The sequence below is a fragment of the Colius striatus genome, chromosome 10, assembly GCF_028858725.1.
Source record: "Colius striatus isolate bColStr4 chromosome 10, bColStr4.1.hap1, whole genome shotgun sequence".
NCBI classification, from domain to species: domain Eukaryota; kingdom Metazoa; phylum Chordata; class Aves; order Coliiformes; family Coliidae; genus Colius; species Colius striatus.
In genome coordinates, this window is record NC_084768.1 from 26,402,901 (window position 1) to 26,418,608 (window position 15,708).

The 15,708-nt window shown below is 36.4% G+C and overlaps 1 protein-coding gene across 1 annotated transcript in view; it reads left to right on the forward strand.

The window, feature by feature from the left end:
- Positions 1 to 3,254: 3,254 nt before the first annotated feature.
- EPS15 (epidermal growth factor receptor pathway substrate 15) overlaps positions 3,255 to 15,708 on the forward strand; it is a 63,014-nt gene continuing 50,560 nt past the window's right edge. The window contains exons 1-2 of the mRNA XM_062003257.1: positions 3,255 to 3,363; positions 3,453 to 3,567. Of these exons, the coding sequence (XP_061859241.1) occupies positions 3,550 to 3,567 (18 nt within the window). The 5' untranslated portion in view covers positions 3,255 to 3,363; positions 3,453 to 3,549. The remainder of the gene's footprint in view (positions 3,364 to 3,452; positions 3,568 to 15,708) is intronic.

Consider the following 15,708-nt stretch of genomic DNA (forward strand, 5'->3'; position numbering starts at 1 on the left):
GGCGGGAGGGAGGGGAGGAGGCGGCGTATGGTGAGAGGAGCGAAGGAGGGGGGAGGAGCTGGGGTGGCCAGAGCTGAGGAGCCAGGGCGTTGGGGTTTGTGGGCGTTAGTTGAGAGATTCGGTTCTTGAAGTGGTGGGGCTTCCCCTCAGGGCTCGGGGAGGCAGAGGATGAGGCGTGAGGGAGGGACATGTGGTGGCAGCGCTGTGGGGATGGCAGGACGCCCGAGTGCTTCGGCTGCATGAGGGCGGGAGGGCGTTATACTGTCCCCTAAGATATTTGACGCCTTTTCATTTCTCTCTCTGTAGTGCTTGTCCCCTTGCTTCTCAGTTATTTGCTTGTCCAAAGCACCTGTTTGGCCTTCCTAATTGAGTCCGAGGGCCTGAGTCTTCTCATGAGGGTGCTACATGGGCAGAGTGAAATAAAAACACTCATGACTTGAGGTAAGCTTTGAAAGGAAAGACTTCTTCAAATGGGACACAGCTTTCCTGTGGTCTGATCCAAGAACGTGTAATGACTTCCCCAGGAGCTACAGGCAATTACAAACTGTTCAGTGCAAGGCATGTTCTTTGGCACAGATCTTCTCTGACATAAATAGGTGACTTCAGTTGTGCTTCAAGGTAAAAACTTTCAAGGACCCATAGAGATACTTAGTTCCTTCCTAGGGGTCAACAATGTAGCAGCAGAAATAGTGCTTTTGCCATGAGGATTGTTTTGTGGTGCAGTATTTTACAGTACTCATGGAATAATTTTTTAACCAAATATAAACCCCTTTTTCTTTGTATAGTTTTAATATAAAAATTCCTTTATAGTAGGAATATAGAGATAGGTCTAGTGTTTTAAAATGTTGTAACTTTATATTAAATTAAGCTATTTAATAGAAAAATAACCCCCATTACCCCTTTTGTGAAAAATAATCACTCAAAGGCAGAGTTTCTGTGCTTGATTTTAGAAAACAATAAATTCTTCCATATTTCTAAATAATCTTCCCATTTGACGTGTCACATTGCTTGCTAGTTTGTTACCAAATGGAATTTACAGTGTTGACTTCATAATACCCCTTGAAGTCACCTGTTAGTGTGTTTATGTGTGTTACCAGTTTAATCTAGCTAATGCACAATTTAGTCTGGAAACACAGCTTGTTAATTTTGATAACCTTTTTTTTCCAGGTTACATATGACCTTAGAAGTCTGCTTTCTTCTTTAGTTTCACTGGCTAAACAAAGCATGGCTGCCTGGAAATCATACCCAAGCAAGCAAAACAAGAAGCAGAGATGATGCCAGAACATTACTAGTATTACCATTTAAAGTTGTAGTTGGACTGAAGCTTTATTATCTCAGATCACTATTTTGACTCTATTATACCACAAGAGTCGAAACTATGCAAAAAGCCTGTGCAAAAAAACCCTCTTGGCTTAACTGTGAAAGGGCTGTCTGTAGGCAGGGCATTCTTGAGAAATTCTTGACAGAGGAGCTTTCTATTCACCTGGTTTGCCAGAGGCTGAATTTGCTGAACTTTGCCATACACTGAATGTCTTAATAGTTCTTTTTTTTTTTTTTTTTTGAGGAGTAATGTGCCAAAAACTTGTCTACACTGGAAAAAAAAACCCTGTTTTTAGCTAACTCAATTTACCTAAACCTTAAAAGCCCTACAGTAGATGGAAAAGTCATGTTAACAGGTGTTAAAGGCAAATTTATGTCAAGGTTTCTTCTACAAATGTAGTGTGGATGTTATCTTTAATTTAGCAGAGATCAGAGAGGTTTTTGTTCTTAAAAAAAACCCACATCAATTGAAATAGTCTGTTATTTGCTCTGTTAAATGGTCTGTTATTTGCATTCAGGACACAATGTATAGATTTATGTACTTGCTTGACATGCCAAGATGATGTGTCTTCTGCAGGTATCAGGTTACTCCTATATATATTGAACATGTTTCATGAGGGCATTGAAGGGATTTGTCTTAACTGGTTAGAGCCTTCTGATAAAGATTCTAGGTGACCATTCAAGTAACTTTTAAAGATCAGTCCAAACATTCTAGTTAATTTAAACAAATCAAGAAACTGGAAACAGCCACAACTATGATACACAAAGTATATAAAGGTAGGTTATGTTATATCATCAGCATAAATGGTTTTGAATAAAAAAATAATTCAAATTAAAGTTAGTAAGTTACTTAATAGAATAATTGAGTTTAATGTGTCCTCTGTGCATCAAATTTGGAACAGTAACAAAGAGCTGTTATTTTCTCTAATTGTGGACAGTTTTATGATGGTGTTTTCCATATTTTACAAAACCTCATTTAGACTAGTTTGTCACCCTCTTTAACATTAAGTAGAGTGCTTATTGTCATCTGAGAGAATGACATACTACAGTGATCAACAGAAGTGGACATCAAGAAGCAGCTGTTACCTTGTGCTGCCTTTGTTTAATACACATCTCTATTAGCTGAAACTCTAGTCCAGCATCATTCTTCTGCCACACAGAGGCTTCAGTTAAATTATCTTGCTGTAGTGTCCCAGCCACACACAGATTTCTTGACTAGCCGCAATGTTTAGCCCGTAAGGTGGCCTCTGGAGTACTCAGATTATTTCAACAAGAACGTAGGGGGAAGCCTCAGATATGCCCAGTCCTTACTGTGTTTTCCAGGACATCCCAACTTGCACCTTACTTTAAAAAATTTCTTCTGTGTTCTTTTCCTCTATCCGATAAATTACATCTGTGTTGTTTGGCCATTGCAGTTTAAATCTATATGGTTTCTAGCCAGGAGGAAGGTACTGCCAATTTAAGTAAACACCAGTGAAGGACTAGAGTAGAGAGAATGAGAAATGGGAGTATACTAAAAGTCTGATTCTTTTTCTCTTCTAATTTTTCTTGAAATTAGAGCTGAACCATCTTTGAAGAACCTCAGTGATGAAGTTGTGTGGCTTGTGGGTTTCCTTAAGGATGTCTGGGAGCATGAGTGGCAGCAGTGAAAGTAGCTTTAGCTTCTCCTCACAGCTGCAATTGCTTGGGGTTTTGTTGAACATAAGGAAACCATTTGAGAACAAATGTCATTTTGTTTCCTTTTCCTTTCCCACTCAGAAATGGGGTGGTAGTTTTATTTTGTATTTCTTATCCTATCAGGTCACTGTCTCAACTTCTGACAACATAACCACCATAATTAAGAAAGTGTGTTTTAGCTTGTTGGTAGATGATTCTTTTTCTGCTTGTTGGTAGCAAGTAATGTTTTTTATTTGTATCTTCAGGGAAAAAAAATCCTCCATTTGAGTGGTTTTTTATGGGTAAAAAATACACTAATAAACTACAATCAAGTAGAAGATGAACCCTTCTGTGTCATCTTCAATCTCCTGCTACTGTCCTTTAAAGGTATTTTCTAGTTCCTCTACGCATATGCCAGCCACACTGAGACTAGGAACAATGTCAGAGACTAAACATTTTTTATTCTACCTCTTCAGAATTATATTTGGTTTGGGGGTTTTTGGAGAGGAAGATAGATGGAAGAGAATCACCTTTACCCTACAAGCAATCATTCTTAAAAGAAGATAATCAAGCATGCCAATAAGTGCCATGGTAAGTAGATTTTTCTGAACAGATTTATTGTACTGTTTTTAATACAAATGTTTATGGAAAAAAAACCCCAACCCAGCAGCAAACAGTGGAACAAAGGCAGTAGTTGATTCTTTCTTTTTGAGGCAAACAAATGATGCTCATTGGGGCCCTTATTTTCAATTCTTATATGAGCCCAGCAAATAAAAGCCATTAGCAATAAATTTTCCCAATTCTGACCATTTTAATCCAGTTTTTCTCTGATCTTAACATATGACAAATTCCTCCAGGTCAGAGATGAGGAACCTTGTTGAGAGCTAAGCAGATCTTTGTGAGTCTTATAAATTACTCCACATTAGCACATACTAGAAAAAAAATCATGCTACTGTGTGTTGTATGGAATTGCATGGTATTGAATTAAAAAGTCCTCAGGCCTCAAAGTCCCTGTTTTGTTTGTACTTATGTCTTAATGACTGTGTTTGGACTAGGTTTCACAAGAGAAGGGACTTTTCTTTATGAACTTCCTAAAGATCTGCCTTATTTGTCCAGGTTCTCAATTTTCAAAAAAAGGCTGAAGACTCTCCCTTGCGTTTATAATAGAAAAGAAATTATTCTGAACCTGAGATTCCTTTTATTCATAGTTATTTAATCCTCTCTAACAGTGTTGTGTGTCTGGGGGATGATGCAGCAAAGATGCAGCTGAGTCACCTAATTGGCACCAATACTTCACAGGACTAGGAAAACTAGGAAAAGTTTGTCAGATGTCACAGCATGTGTTAAAAACAGGGTGTGACAGTATTCAATTAAGCAATTCAAGTGACTCACTCACTGACCAAATCCTGTTGCAAGGTCTAGAGACAAACACATTTTAAGAGCATTATAAATTTGAGGATGTTTGTAACCTTAACATAAATTTTGGTGTAGACTCGTAAAAGAGTAAATTCAGGTTAGAGTTTTGCAGGACAGATTGACATCTGGGAGTTGTAAGAGATGCAAACTGACATTTTAGGACTCAACATTTCTTCCAAAAGTATGTTTTTGAACTTCTGAGAGGTTTTGCCATTTAGAAACGCAGATATCTACTGTAGTCCCTTCACATAGAAGGCAGAGAATTCCTTCTATATGTCCCAGTCACATTTAAAATCTTTTAGAGATGAAGACATCAACAGAAATACAAATTGGATAGGAAAAGTACCTTCTAACAAAATCTATAACTTAAATATAGTATAAATCTGGATCAAAAGAATTAAAATATTTGCCTAGCCTTTATAATGAGGAAACAGTTACTTGAGCAATTTTCCGTCTGCACAGACACTGAACTCTGGTTATCTGGAAATCAATCTTGCAACTAGAAGAATACTGGAATTAATTTCACAGGCTGAATGATTGACTGTCATCTTAGTATTATTTTATTACAGAACTTACAGCATCATAATTTAGTCTTCAGAACAATGGGCCTGATGTATTTGCTGAGTGCAACAATTTAGAGTTCATGGCATTCAGAATCACATTTTAGACTCCTAATGCATTGCTTAAATGGGTAACATCTCATAATTTGATTTAAGGATCTTATCCTGTGGACAGAATTTATTTAAAATTTAATGCAGAAGGCCTTGCTATTTTCTCAACTGCAAATAAGTAACTTCTACTTTAGTCTCCACAGAGACTTTGAAAAGATGCAGAGGAATGCTGTTCAACTGGAATGTTTACTTCATTGCAGCTGTGGTATGCAGCCCACTGGTATAAAAAGGCAAAGAAGCATAATTTCTTTTAGCAAAGCTTTCCCACCATCACCTCTTTTCATAGTGTTTGGCCTATTCATGTGTTTCAAATAAGGTTACTTGCTCTTTCTAGTAAATTTGTTTTGCAAGAATGCAGTAGATTGTTTTCTCACAAAATACAAACTCTAAAGAGTTTGATGTGTAGCAAATTTAGCAAGGGAAAAGGTAAAAACTGATTTAATGTATTAAAGAGTATTGTCCTTAATCATAAGAATTATATGCTATGTTTATTTTTAGTAAGGAATGTTTATTTTTTGTTACTTTATTAATGATGCAGCAATATCCAAGATAAAGCTGGTCTATATACATCAGAAGTAGGTTGCAATATATATTAATGTTATTAGGCTGTTTGGAACAATATCTGTGCTGTTTGGTACGAAGCCTTATCAAAATCTGGAGGAAAAATATCTTTTTCCTTCTCTTTTTTTTTCAGTCCAAGTAAATAGCAGAAATAATGTATTAGTCTTAAGCATAAATCTGACTATAGCAATTTTTTTCACTAGGTAGGAAATCTAAGGAAATGAAAGGGAGTATAAAAGTAAAGTCAGGGAGACATACAGTGAAGCAATCAATCATTAAACACAAGAATAAAGAGTGAGCACTATCCCTGAGTGCTTCTATTATTCATTTTATTTCCATAGCTAGAAATGTTAAAGGGGTAGCTCTTAAGTTTCAGTTGTGTCAATTTAGAATCAGTTTCTGGGTCCTTATGCATTTTATTCTGGCACTTTAGGCCAAATAAATTTTCTTTAGATCTAGAATCGCTCCCATTGATTTGTTCATAGGAGAAGTCCTATATACAGTATAATCCCTCATATAACACTGCCCTGACTTTGGGATGCCAAAAATTTATTTACTTATGGTTACTGTTTCTTGTATAAGGACAAGAGACAGAAGTAGCAAAGTTTATCCTACTAAAAAATGGAGAAGTATTTTTCTTCTTATCTGAGATTTAAAATAATCCTTTTTGGTGCTTGCTTAAGGATTTGCTTCTTCATTGTTCTGATGAAAACAAAATGGCAGGAATTATTTTCCATCCTACTCAATTCTTTCTGTATCTTCTGTGAGAAATAGAGGAAAAAGTGGAGAATTGATTTAACAGAAGAAAAATAAGTAGCCACCAAAATTGGCAGAAAAAACTGAAATTGCTCCCCAAAAATGGTGATCTGCACTTGGACTTCAGTTTAGAGAGCAGATGGGTATTTTGCTACTTTGACAGCTCTCAGGAGCTGTCAGGAGGCTTTTCCAGCTATATGTGAGTATATGAGCAGACTCACATGCAGGGTGCAGCCACATCTGATTTCCAGTGAAGTGAGGCTTTAGTTTATAGCAGCACCTCTGGCAGCTTCATCAGCTTGGGGTCAGCAGGAGGAAAACCCAGGTTCAAAGGCAGGGGAAAGCTCTAACCTATCCTGAGAGTATGAAGGCAAAAGCCTGGGACACTGGACACACTCATCAGCTGTCTAGATTAAAACAACCATTCACATCAACTAAACAATTCCAGCTCAGGTGACTTCTGACCTGTAAATTATTGGAGATTTGGTAAGTACACAGGGTAGGCTCACTACATGCTTAACTACTCCTACCATCTTCCATAGCTACTAGCTATTGCCACTGCTGGAAATGGGACAGTAGGTTATTTTAAACTTTGTTCTGATCCACTACTTCTGTTCTTATATTCCTGTTTTCACAGTTAGCTGAGAACCTCTATAGGTATCCCTTCAAGGAGGATTTTAGGTTGTTGGGGTTTCTTTCCCCAGTAGAAGAGTGGAATTTCTGTGGGAATCTTTGATGATACTGTAGCCTAATTTTACCTTTTAGTAGTTGAACCTTGTTTTGCTAATTCTCAAACATTAGCAGTTTCACTTTTTCTGAAGCTGCATTTGCTTACAAATGCTGAAGTGTACCAAGGTGTTAAGGACTGAAACAAAGAGGATCCGACTCAGCTCATAGGCAGCAGCACACAGTGGCTGTGTCACTCAGTTCCTAAGCCAAAAACTTGATAAAAATCCAGGTCTTGTTGCATCCATTTGCTTCCAGGTTTCAAAAGTTCAGTCTGTCCTATCCATACTTCCCAGTGCACCAATAAACTATTTAATTTGAACAGTAACTGCAAAGTAACATCTAAGCAAATGCTACCATAACATTAATATTAAAATCTGTAAATGCTACTGGAGTTAACCAAATTCTCTGGATTGTTGTCAAAAGAGTTACATAATTGGGTTTCCATTGCCCAAGAGAATTAATTTCTGAAAATAAACTTGTGAGGAATATACTAACAAGCAAGTCTAACTAGAAAAACCCTCTGCAGTATACAGTGAGACTTAGTTTTCCATAGCATAAGCTGAAGTTGCTAATATTTAGGATGTCATAGTTTCTTACAGCTGCATATTTACTTGAGGTAATACACAATAACACAATAAATTGTTTTAGTTTATTGGTCAAGGTAGCAGTATAGTTTGTAGATTAGCAGCCTTAAATCTTTGGAAATAAGATATTAACAAATGAAAATATGAGCTTAGTTGGGTGTTCTCATTTCAGGCTGAACAGGCCAAAAGTTGTTCATACTTGTGCGGTTCATTGGTATTGATGTGGTTGCATGTACATACTCAAGAGCAGAATGTATGCCATTGCCATAAAGATTAAAGCAAGTAAATACCTAAAGCTAAGCTCTGCTATCCATGTTGCATCAGAAAAAGAGGAGGCTCTGAGCTTTTCATTAGTATTATGCTCTCCAGTTTGTGCTGACTAGTTCTAATTATGCTGTTTCTAGTATGTCAATTAGAGAAAAGATGTAGCATCTCTTCTGAGTACAGGAAAGTCGGTAGCGATTGAATTGTTGTCTTTGCAGTTTTTCAGATTTTGGGTTCCATATCTGACAATTTTAGACAAAACAAAATCCTGCCCAAAGTTTTCTCTGATCCAGCTATCTTTTGCATATAGATAACGTTAACTCATTCTGATTCTAAAATGTCTACTCAGCTTTACACTTTTGGATGGAAATTTAATTTGTTAAATATCAGAGGTGATGTCTTGTTCATTTAACTGCTACAGTCACTGCATTAAATTTATTCATTGCACTGTGTTTCTAAAACACAAATAGGACAATGTTCTCCTTGTAGGTAGTGGACCAGTCTTACACCCCGATTATCTGACTTGGCTATAGAGTTAACTCAAATTACAATTTCTTTGTGGTTTTTAGCTCGAATCTTGTATAATCACACATTCTTAATTGTAACATTGTTATACTTTAAAGATTTTGGGGCATAATGAGAGCAGTGTCAGCTCATGCTGTGTCTGTGTGAAGCATAGGTAACACTCTGCAGTGAAACTGCTCTTAGTGCTTGACTGACTCAAGTGATGGCTGTCATTTCTGTTCCCAGTAGCAACCTAGGCGTATTCTGTACTGTGAATGTTCAGACGGTGTAATTACTTCTTGGAACTGTTTGATTTCTTTTTCATCCACAGAGAAACTGCAGTATGCAATCTGCCATTCTCTGGGTTTTTTGGATGTACCATGTTAGGATTCCTGATGTTAAGAAATTCAAACTACTAGATGTAGAGTCTGGGGAGATGGATAGATTAATAGATATGTATGTACATAGATGTGTGTGTGTCCTCAGGAAAAAAATCCAGATAGAAAAAACTGGCATATCTGGGAAAATCATGACATATGGTACCTTTAAATCAGGTTTAATTCACAGTGAAGGTACTGCCTAAGGCATAATAATGCCAGCAGGAGCAGTGCTTGCACTTAGGCAAGCTGTGGACCAAGCGTTCGGCAGGGGATCCTGTGGAAAGGCTAGGAAGTATTACAAGCTGGGGAGAACTTTCTGGTAGCTGTTCTTATATCAGATTGTTTAAATGGGAAATCAGTAGATTTCATATTGCAGCAATTTAGAATTATTTATTTGTGCTTAAGCCCTGCCAACCAAAGCATAATTTAAAAAGGAATTTTGGTTTCTGAACCTTTGGGGTTCACATTTTCAAGCTTTTCTTGGCAACCCTGAAGGCCAGAAAGGTACTATATTTTTCTGCTAACTTGTTGGCTCTTTTTAAATTAAAGCTCAAATAACCCATGCAAACTCTTAAGTCCAGATGATAAAATAAAACAAACAAAAAATTGGAAAATATGCGATAAGATCTTGGGAGCTGGTAAAACTCAATCTTTTTTTCTCGAGCATGCCATATTTGAAGAGTAACTAGAAAGGCAGAAAATGAGAAAAGAACATCTTCCAAGGAAGACAGGCTCTGTTTATCTAAAATGGGACAAGCAAAACTTTTATCTCACTTAACTTTTACTTTTGGATGGCATTTGAATTGGCCTTGCCTGTTTGGCAGCTCATCTGTTGAGCCATCTGTTTCAAGTTACGCATGCTCAGAGGGCATGTTGCATCCAGGGATACAGTGCTGCCAAACACAAGAAATTTGACTTGGATTTGCTGTTTAGTGGAAGTGCAATCATACATCTAGATAAACTCTATTTCTTTTGTAGAAATTGAAGCATTTATATTGCTGGAGAAACTTGAGTAAGGTTCTCAGTAGAAAGCCTGAGGTCATCTTCACTGGACTGTGTCCCTAGTATGGTGATCAGGCACTGCAAAATAAGAGAAAAACACCCACAGTTCCCAGCTAGGAAGTTCCTCTTTTAAACGGAAAAGTTCTTAATGGACCTAATATAGTAACCAGTTTTGCAGCCCATTTAAACAGTGTCTTAAAGGAATTGTATGATACAGAAACTGCAATTTGGCTTCCTCTGTTAATGAATCATCTGCAGTCCCATTACAGTGCTAGAGATGAACTGGTTAGTAAATCAGAAGGCTACAACCAACCCTCTGAGATCCTTTGTTATGTGAGTACATCTTGGCCAGGAAACAGGATTTTATCCATAAACTTTAATGGTGCATTAGATAAACTTTATATTCTTTATGGCATACTGGTAGCACTTATCTTTTCATATGTTATCTACTTTGAACATACTTGGGTTTTTTTTAAAGAATATACTGCTTGTTCCACCCCTCCCTGTTCCTTCCTTTCCCCAAAATGCTGATTCAATTCCTTTTACTCTTTCAGTCAGCTTTATGCATTTCCTTGTCCGGTTTTCAGGGGAACACATTACTTTCCTCTCATCAGCATTGTGCAGCTCTATTGTGGCTGTTGAATAACACACTGGCTGGAGATGGAAGAAATTTCTTTACAAGCAGTAGGTACTGACATAAGACCCTCTTCATGGAATATGCTGAAACTATGGACCTGGACAGCAGTTATGTATGAGAGAAGAAAGTTTGACTCATAATGCAGCAATGAAAGTCATGGTAAACCTGGAAACAGTCAGGAGACTTGAGGGATAAATGCACTTTTGTCACAGATTCTCTGTCTAGATTATTACTCTTCTTTCTTATAGGTTTTCACATTGGCCAAAACCCCCATTCTTTGCATTATCAGCAAAGTTTCAACCCTGTGATAATGAGGGTCAGACTTCAGTAGTACAGTTTATAATAAACTGTGAACCAAAAAGTTGACCAAATGTAAATTTATTAGGTTGTTTGGACAATGTATTTAATTTGTTAGTAGAATCAAAGCTTTTCTTATATGAACAATTTGTTATTATAAAGCTATAGAACTGCAGATATTAAAAAAGTCAGTTGTAAGGTAATGGTAAAGGGGAGAGACATTCTTGGGAGATTCTAAAACCAGCAGAGAATGTAAGTGCTATGTTTTGGGTAAGAGAACTCAGAACTCTTTTAGACTGCTGCCATCTGGATGGCTTTCATCTGTGCCAGTTGTTATATAGGCCCAGTCCCCTGTCCTGCCTCTACTACGTCTTGAAGTAGGGTTTAGATTTACAATACAATAGTTCTCAGTTGTTTGACTGGAAATATTTTTTCCTCATCCATGTCCTGAAGCAATTTTGGGGTACTTTTACTCATTTGAGCCTCCCTGGCAGCAAAAATCCTAATCTGCTCCAATTTGCTGCACATAATAGTTACAGCTTAAAAATTCAATAACCTCCACCTTTAAGTCTTATATCTCATTCTTTTAGTTAGTAACTACTCTTTCTAAGATGCTGTGCATATCAGCTTTGTTTCCTGTGCTTTATTTTTGCAAAAGGCAAGGGATCTATCACACCAAGGTTTTTCAAAGCCTGTGTCTCTGACAATCTTGGTGACTCACTCAATTTTTTACATGATTCTGTAAATGTAAGGCTCCATCCTATGGTGAGGATAACTGTAGTTCTTTTAAGTTGTGATTGTAGGAACTCCATATACTGGAAGAAGGGATTTGAAATTATCAGAATTAGCTATTATGTTGCCTTTTATTTGAATACAGTGAACTTTCTGATATCATCTACGCCTGTGGCAAACTGTTGTTCTTTTGAGCCAACAGATATCTTGCATAACCAAGAATTCCAGTACAAAAATAAGGAAAAGCAAGAGTAAACAGTAAATACCTGTATTTATAAATACAGCAATATCCCGACCTTGATCTCTACAAGGAACCTGTATGGTTTGTATTTTTGGGCAGACAGTTGTATCATTGAACTCTAGTGGATTTGTTCTGTAGTCTCAGCTTGTCTTTCTGATTCTGGGATATATTTTTAAGGCCAGAATATATTTAAATATGATTTTATTTGTAAGCTGAGCAAGTTTGATTGACAAGCTATTGTGAAACTACTGAAATCCATTATGTAGTTTTTGCAGTCACAGTGATTATTACACTGGAAATATTTTCTCTGGCTGCTTTAATTGCTATTAAAATGCAGTTAAATAAACTTTTTTAATGGATGGTCACTTGACTTTTGTAGCTACATCTGTTGAACACAACAGGTGAAGCTGATGAAATATCTTTTCTTTCAAATGGTAGGAAAGACAAATAAGGTGACACAGAAGTAAGCAATTCCTTGTCAGCTTGGATTCATGCTCTTTTGCATCTGATCAGTCATGTGCACACCTTAGTTCCACCAAGGCTGAATCACTGATGCAACTTGATCTTAAAAAAACCAACCAAAAACAGGACAAAAAACAAATCAGTCATTAAGCAAATAATTTGGTCGTTTCTAAGGATATTTCATATTTCAATTACATTGTGTGTGCAGATATGTTAAATTGTGAAGTATTCACTGCATTCATACTTTACAGTAATGAGATAATATTCAGTTTTGGATATATAACAGTGATATTTATTGTATGTTTTTCATAAAGGAAAATATTTTAGGTCCTATCTCATCAGTCAAGTTATATTACTATTATTGGTAGCACCAAACTGTTTTAAAACAATTAAAATATTTAATTACACATCAATAATTCAGGAGTCCAGAAAACAAATAGATGTTTTAAGGCAACATTCTTCAGTCTTATGTGTTGACACCAGTGGAATGATATGTTTTGCACTTAAATGAACATTTTGCCTGGCAGTGTTGTGCAATAGTTGGCCAAGTCACAGAACAGATTCCTCTCCCTGCTACAGAGCTGTAAATCAAAAATAATCTCACATGGTGATTTCTTATTTATGGTCATACAGCAGGACTGTGGTTCCAAGAAAGAGGAGTGCAGCATAAAGAGTATCTGTAGAGAGTCCTACAGATTCAGACTAAATTGCTTCTGCTTCCAGAAAGAGCACTGCAATATGGTATCTGATAGCTTTCCCAAAGTGCAATCTGCAATCTCTCTCACAGCACAAGGGGCTGGTACAGATGTAATCAAGCAATGCTTTACTCTTCTCAGTACATTTGTCAGTAATTTGTGATCTTTTCCACAGCACCAAAGGCATTGATACTCGTGTTTTAGTTAGCACAGTTTTCAGTGTGGCGTAATCATGGTTAACCAACATGTCAAAATCATCTCTGTTCTTGTCTACTGTGAGGGCAAAATCATTAACACCTTTTCAAACACGACTGATTTTTCAATATTGTTATAGTTTTTTACTCATTTCCTCACTGTACCTTTGGCAGTCATGGTACCATATCCCAGATGGGATCCTTATTCTGTCACCAGTGGTCTTGGTGCTGTCATTCACATACGTGAGAGGGGTTATTGTTGAAACCAAGTGGAATATGACTTAAATATTCCCAAAGTTGAGAACTTTAGGAAAGTTCTTAACTACCAGTGTAAAGTTAAATACAACTATTGTGTTATCCTGAATAAGAATTTGAAATGTGTAAGTGCTTTGCTGTGTTAGTGCCTGAATTGTTGCTGAGCTTGAAAACTGTGTTGTAGGTAGTAGGTTACTGTGATTTAGGAGAGTGAGTAATTTTTTTTGTCATTTTTTTTGTATCAGTATTATTATCTTCAGAATTTAGAAAGTATTTTGTCATTGTTATGATTGTAGTTAAGACTAGATGAAAGAAAATTGAGAAGGTAAGAATAAGATGATAAAAAATAATTAGGAGGACAACAAAGCAAAGTCTGAAGAAGAAACACTTGCTAGGATCAAGATTTACAGTAATACCATAAAAATGGCATCATGCCATAAATAGTCATGGGTTTGTCTTAAAGATAAACCATCTAATGAGAAGGAAAAAATTCAAATGGACAATAACATGCTCCTTTACCTAATTGCTTCATGTATCTTACAGTTCTGAAATGAATTAATAATCTTTGTGAAGTGCAGAGTGAATTAGTTCTAGGCTAGGAGAATGCTGGGAATTCAGTGTGTAGATTTAAAAAAAAAAAAATTTCCATGTACTTAAGACATAAAAACTTGTAACTGTTTCAGAAAAGTGAGCCATGCATTCCTTGGATTTATAGTATACACAAGATGCCTAAGGAAAACAAGAAGAGATGAAATGATTGGTGGAAGCCTTTCTGTGCACTACTTTGTAAAAATACTAGTTTTCAACCCTCATTTGGGTCAAATATGCAATATACATTACAATATTGATGTGTTTAATTTATAATGAGGACTGTTGCTGGTTCAGCAGTGGTACTGCTTATTCTATTTCTGTCAGAGCGTATATTAAGCTGCACAAGGGATGGCTCAGTCTCCAACTGCTGTATTAGTTGGACATCATGTCTGGGTTTCAAATACAATCTTGAATTAAAAATTAAATTCCATGTGAAAAATGTCACTGCTGTCTGTCCTTCATCTAGTCTGTAATGAGGTCAAATTGACCTCTTGTATATATCTACATTTTCCCTAATTCTTTGCAGGCATGGTATATACCCAAATGAAATTGGCTCATACGAATTAGTTGGAGAAAATATGCTTAGAGTGTTAATTAAACAATAAATTGTGTATGGTTTAAAATGGTATAGATGAGTCTGTAGTGCAGCATTTTAAATTTGCCATTTCTTCCATCAAACGTAATTGTTTTGAAGAGGTTCAGTCAAGCCTTATTCAGGTCATTATCAACTGTAACGTTCCAATCTCTTAACAAAAATTCAAGATTGTTATTTCTGTTTATCACAGGTCAAAAATAGTTTGGGATTCTCAGTATTTGCCATGTAAATTACATCATTTTGCAAAACCAAAGAGGGACAATTATTCCATACTCTACCTTGGTTTTATGTGACATAAGGCTGCCAGATGAGGAAATTAAATTTTGATTTTTGAACATCTGAACAGAAAACATTGTTCAGATGAAGAAATATGCAAAGGTGTCTTAATATCCTAGTTTGTGCATCTTTAATGCTGCTACAGCTTGGTATAAATTTGATCATCCCACAACCCATTTTAAAACATTTTCAAGGTAACTATAACTTTGAAATTCTGCAAACCACCATGAGGTGCCCAGAGCACAGCACAAGAGGAATTAGCAGATTATTTCTATGCAGTTTCCATAACAATCAGTGTACATACTCTGGTAACTAGACATTCTCCTAGAAGATACACTGTAGGTGTTATGCAATAAATTAACATCTCTATTGAAAAGCTGATGAAGGAGGTCAGGGTATATTGTTGTGATCTCTCATGGCTTTAAAACATGTCAGCCTATCAATAACCCTATGTCTCGAAAACTTAGCTATATAAAATGTAAAGAGCACATAAGGCATATCCTGGGGTGTATTTCTAATTAAAGACATGCCTGGAGTTAGGACTTCCTAAAACAACTTGTCACTAGTCCTAAAAAGTACTTTGAGATTTCTGATAAAAGGTACTTTCATTCCAAATGGTCATTGAGAGTTCTATATGATGATCTTCCTCATTTCTCAGGAGGGATCTCTCAATAATCTGTTGTTGCATAGCAGGAGCATAGTTGTTTGGCTTTCTGACCTGTGCAACATAAGACAGTTTCTATTTACCTGTGAGCTTCCCTTACATTTCATTTTTTGATCATGGAATAGCAATTTTTTTTTCTGCCAGGATTTTGTGTGTTCATCCATATAGTTCCTTTTATTCTGTAAAACTTGCAGTGGTTTAATCCTTTTGATATTCAGATCCTTCA